This window comes from Pteropus vampyrus, unplaced genomic scaffold (assembly GCF_000151845.1).
Source record: "Pteropus vampyrus isolate Shadow unplaced genomic scaffold, Pvam_2.0 Scaffold288, whole genome shotgun sequence".
Taxonomy (NCBI): Eukaryota; Metazoa; Chordata; class Mammalia; order Chiroptera; family Pteropodidae; genus Pteropus; species Pteropus vampyrus.
Genome location: NW_011889069.1, coordinates 334,978 through 339,586, shown reverse-complemented (window position 1 = coordinate 339,586; position 4,609 = coordinate 334,978). Strand labels below are relative to the sequence as shown.

The window sequence follows — 4,609 nt, the reverse complement described above, 5'->3', positions numbered from 1 at the left end:
AGGAACAGATACTCTCTCTCATTCCTGGATAGAAAATTCAACATGGATACTTCCACAGGTGTTAAGACAATACTTCTCCCTCGACCAGAGAGTAATTACTCCGACTAAAATGAAAGTGACAGCTCACCTCCTCCAAGAGGCCTAACCAGATTGCTCCAATCATACTGTGATTTCTTAGGTTTCTAAAACTCATGGCGGGCAAAGACCATTCAGCAAATATATATCAGTATCTTGTAGGAGTCAGGCCTGAGCTGGGGATACAGCAACGAGCAAAGACACCTGTCTTCCCTCAAGACACTGACCATCTCATGTCTCTTCCGAGGTGCGCTGCTCTCTCCTGCCCCAGCTCATATAGTGCCTCAAATGTCCCTTCAAGAACTCCAAGCCCTCCCCAGATCCTTGACACTGTCCCTGTGGGTCACCCCAAGCAAGAAGAGAGAATATTAAAATTAATAAGTTAAACTCAAAGGAGGATGGATGGCACCAGAGCTGTGAGAACCTGTGAGCAAAGCAGCATCGCTCCTCCAAGGACTCAGAACCCCTCACACCTGCCTGTGTCAGCACACATACACGAGCATGCAAGCGCGTATGCAGCGCTCACAGGATCACCTCCCTACCTAACAGGAAGTCCTAACTCCTCCTTTCTTCCTGGGACAAAGCTCTTCCCCGCTCTTAGGGTACTCAGCCCGGATAGCTGCCACACGCCCACCCCACACCCCCATCAGGTCTCTAAGCTGCAGGTAAGAGCAGTAACATAGCCCCTTGCTGGCCTGGAGAAGGCTACAGGGGACTGTGCTCCCTGTTCTTAGCCTGACTCCAGGGTCTGTGTTCAGGGGAATTTAAACCCAGTTTCTTGAAACTGGGTTGAGGAGGAAGGGCAGCCTATCAACTCTAGTAAGAAAAATACATACTTAAAAAGAAATAAAGTGTTTTACTCATACACACAAATACATACTCTAAACCGCACCCCCTCCCACCCCGCCCCCTGCCTTCCCCATAGCTGGTAAAACAATTCAAATCTTAGATCCATTTGTCTTCCAGGGTCCTTCTGGCCTAGGTTTCCTAAAGAGTGTGACCCTAGGAGCCCACAGCACCCCACCAGCCCCACCCAAAGGGTCCCAGAAGGAACATTCCAGCTGCTCCTGGATCAGAGAGGCAGACGAAGCAGCTCTTCAGGAAACAGCCTCAGCCCCGCTTGGGGCGGGAGGGGACAGGCTGTGTCTTCAAGCCTCTGACCCTTCGGCACTGCCGGCATCCTCTCTGCCCCACCTCCCAACCCAGCTCTGGAGGCTGAGTGAGGTGAGAGGCTCTGCAAGCTGGTCCTCCATCTCCAGAGTCCTGGGGATTCAGCTCACAGTCTGAATTCCAGGGGGCCCGAGGCAGGGGTACAGTTAGAGATCTTGTTCTCAGGGGTGCACACTGTGGTGGCAGGTGGATGGCCCTTGCATCTACACCCCAGTCTGCTCTTTAATCCAGTCCCGCAATACAGGGAGCCTCGTGTACACGCCTGGCTTGTCCCTCTGCGCACAGCCATCACCCCAGCTCACCACGCCAGCCTGGAAGATGCGCCCATCTGCCTCCACGCTGGACAGGGGGCCTCCAGAATCGCCCTGAGGGGATACAAGCCCTGAGTGCCTTGTCCGCCTCCTCAGGCCCGCCCCAGCCCAGGCTCCCCCATGACACCCACCTGGCAGGCATCCACACCCCCACTCAGGTAGCCCACACACATCATGCGTGGGGTGATCTGCTGCGGCAACAGCTTCTCACAGGTCGTCTGGTTGATGACACGGATCTCGCCCTTCTGCAGGATCAGCACCACGGTGCCTGGGGAGAAGGCAGGACAGGCTGACCCAGGCAAGCGGGCCCCCGAGGGGCCTGTGCTGTGTGGGGAACAGCACCACCCAAGACGCTCGCACAAGAGTCACCAGACCCCAAACTCTGGAGACATCCCAAAGGCCTGTGGCTGACAAATGGCTAAGTAACTGATGACACATCTACTCGACAGGATATTATGCAGTCACGTAGCGTCCCTGGGTAGCAGGCTGGAAATGTGACAGGTGATATGAGACTGAATGTACACCATAGGAACAGCATGTGAGAAGTAAACAGACTAAAAGATAGCAACGCAAAATGCCCACAGAGGCTTCGTTAAGGCGGTAGAGCCTTAAGTCAGGTTATTTTTCTTTTTCCTCTCCATAATCTACATTTTCGGCAGGGTGCTACATTAATATCAGCACTGATTTTTTTTTTTTTTTTTTCTGTTTGACAGTTTAACTAATGGCCTACAGATGGAGGCAGAAGGACAGAAGCGGCCTGGTTCCCACCACCGGTCTAACCTAACTCTAATCCAGGCACAGCTCGGCAAGCCTCTCTAAATCCCAGTGTTCCCACAACAGTTTTCTTAAACTCACTAGGTACCATTCGGGAAGGTGTTTTTATCTTCATTTTACGGGCCCAGAGTTTAAGCAACTCACCGAGGTCACCCAGTGCAGTAGCACAGGCCTTCCTGCGCCAGGCCCTCAACATTGTCACAGTGCCTAGCCTCCTCACCCCCACTTTCACTAGAAGCCTCCATTTCCTCCCGGAAAACCTCATCCTGTGGGGGCGGGGAGGGGGTGGGGGGCCGGCCCTGCTCACCGCCCTCGTAGGTGTGACCCCAGCCAGTGACCCAGATGGCCTTGCCGGCCGGGAAGCTGTGCGAGGCGGCGGGCAGGCAGATGGGCCTCACGGTGCTGCTGTACTCCACGGGCTGCTCCAGCTCCAGCACTGCGATGTCGTAGTCGTAGGTGAAGTCGTTGAAGTAGGGGTGGCTGATGATGCGTTTAAGCTTGCGCTCCTGCACTCCTGAGGCGCTGCGCTTGCTCTGGTCATGCAGACCCAGGAAGGCGGTCCACATGGTGTGGTCAGAGTACCTGTGGAGGGAGCGCAGAGGGCCCCCGGGGTGAGCGCGCCACCCAGGACAAAGCCACCACACGATGAGGGAGGGGTGGCTCCTGCGTGGCCGCCACCCCCGACCGGAAACTACTAGGTGCCCCTGACACCGCACTCAGCCTCCCAGTCCTTTGTTGTTTTCCTCCCTTAATTCGTTTTTATCTGATTACTAAAAAATACCTTATTATGCCTTACTAATCTGATCTTTCACAGAAGGACTAACACACAACTCAATTAGAATACATTTCTAACACAGTGGTACATATTCTAAGTGCCATATGAATTGAAAAATAGGTTGAACTTCATGTGCTAGGTTTGTTGTTGGTAGCGGGGTCAGTGTAGCAGTTCTGAAACTGTGTCGTGTTTACTGGAGGAATGAACAACTAAGGACAAGACACAATGTTGTTGGGAGCCAACTTCTGGTGTGGGAAAAGGGAGCCACAAACAAGGAGTGGGGAGTGAGGAGAAGAGCCCTGTGTTGCTGGACAGCAATCAGAAGTGGCAGAAAAAGCTCATGATTTTTCAAAAAAAAAAAAAAAAAAAAAGCCTAAAAGCAATGATATCCCCAATAACACCCAGGCTTGGTTTCTAAATATCCTCCTCCATTAAAAAGAACCAGGGCTCTTTGGAGAAATGGTTGATTTCAGGTCTAGAACAGGTAAAGCATAAAGTGAACCTGGAACATTTGTTTCATCAGGAGCGAGTGCTCAAACAATAATGGAGCCAGGAGGAAAAGGCACTCACTGGCCCAAATCAGGATCATCTGAACATCAAAATAAACAATAGGATTAAATTGCTATACATGCTGAATAATAGAAAAGGGGGAAGGGAAATTTCTAACTACATCCTGAATCTAAAAAATAATTTCAAAAACATTTATAAGGGGAGAAGGAAAGCTATTCTTTACAGAAAAACACCAGCTAATAAATAAAAGATGCCATAAGAAATCACCTACCATAACAACAACCAACACATGCAAGAATCGTTGAGGAATGCTAAAACCACTGGTAAAAGGTTGTTGGGGAATAAGACATTCACACAGGTTCAAAGTATCATCCAAGAGTATTCATAACCAAGGGAGAAAAGTACCTTTACAATGAAGAAACTCTGGGACACCACTTTAACCAAGTAATCAGATTTTTCTCTCAGTCATCCCCATTAATAAGATATCATGTGCTCCCTAAGAAGGACACAATATCAACTAGGTAGTATTTCCTATAAAAAAAAAATGTGTAACCTAACTCTAATCAAGAAAAATCAATCAGAAAAATCCAAATTGAGAGACATTCTGGCCTAGACTTTTAAAAAATGTAATGCCATAGATTGGGGGGTCTCCAGTCCCTGGGCCGCAGACCGGTAGCTGCCTGTGGCCTGTTAGGAAGCAGGCCACACAACAAGAGGTAAGCGGCGGGTGAGCAAGCAAAGCTTCATCTGTATTTGCAGACGCTCCCCAGGGCTAGCATCACCGCCTCAGCTCCGCCTCAGATCATCAGGCATTAGATTCTCATAGGAGCACCGGTCCCTGGTGCCAAAAAGGTTGGGGACCACTGCCATAACAAACCAAACATAAAAGGCTTAGGGAAACTGTTTTAGATTTTTTAAAAACTAAAGAAAACCAATGAGTAAATACAAAGCATAACCCTTGACTGGATTCTAGATTTCTGGGGAGAAAAAAGCT

General features: G+C 49.9%; 1 protein-coding gene across 1 annotated transcript in view; it reads right to left on the bottom strand.

The window, feature by feature from the left end:
- Positions 1-1,208: 1,208 nt before the first annotated feature.
- The window catches only part of ST14 (suppression of tumorigenicity 14), a 37,343-nt gene continuing 33,942 nt past the window's right edge, over positions 1,209-4,609 (bottom strand). The window contains exons 17-19 of the mRNA XM_011376211.2: positions 2,638-2,912; positions 1,688-1,824; positions 1,209-1,610 (exon numbers count right to left, since the gene is read on the bottom strand). Coding sequence (XP_011374513.1) covers positions 1,449-1,610; positions 1,688-1,824; positions 2,638-2,912 — 574 coding nt within the window. The 3' untranslated portion in view covers positions 1,209-1,448. The remainder of the gene's footprint in view (positions 1,611-1,687; positions 1,825-2,637; positions 2,913-4,609) is intronic.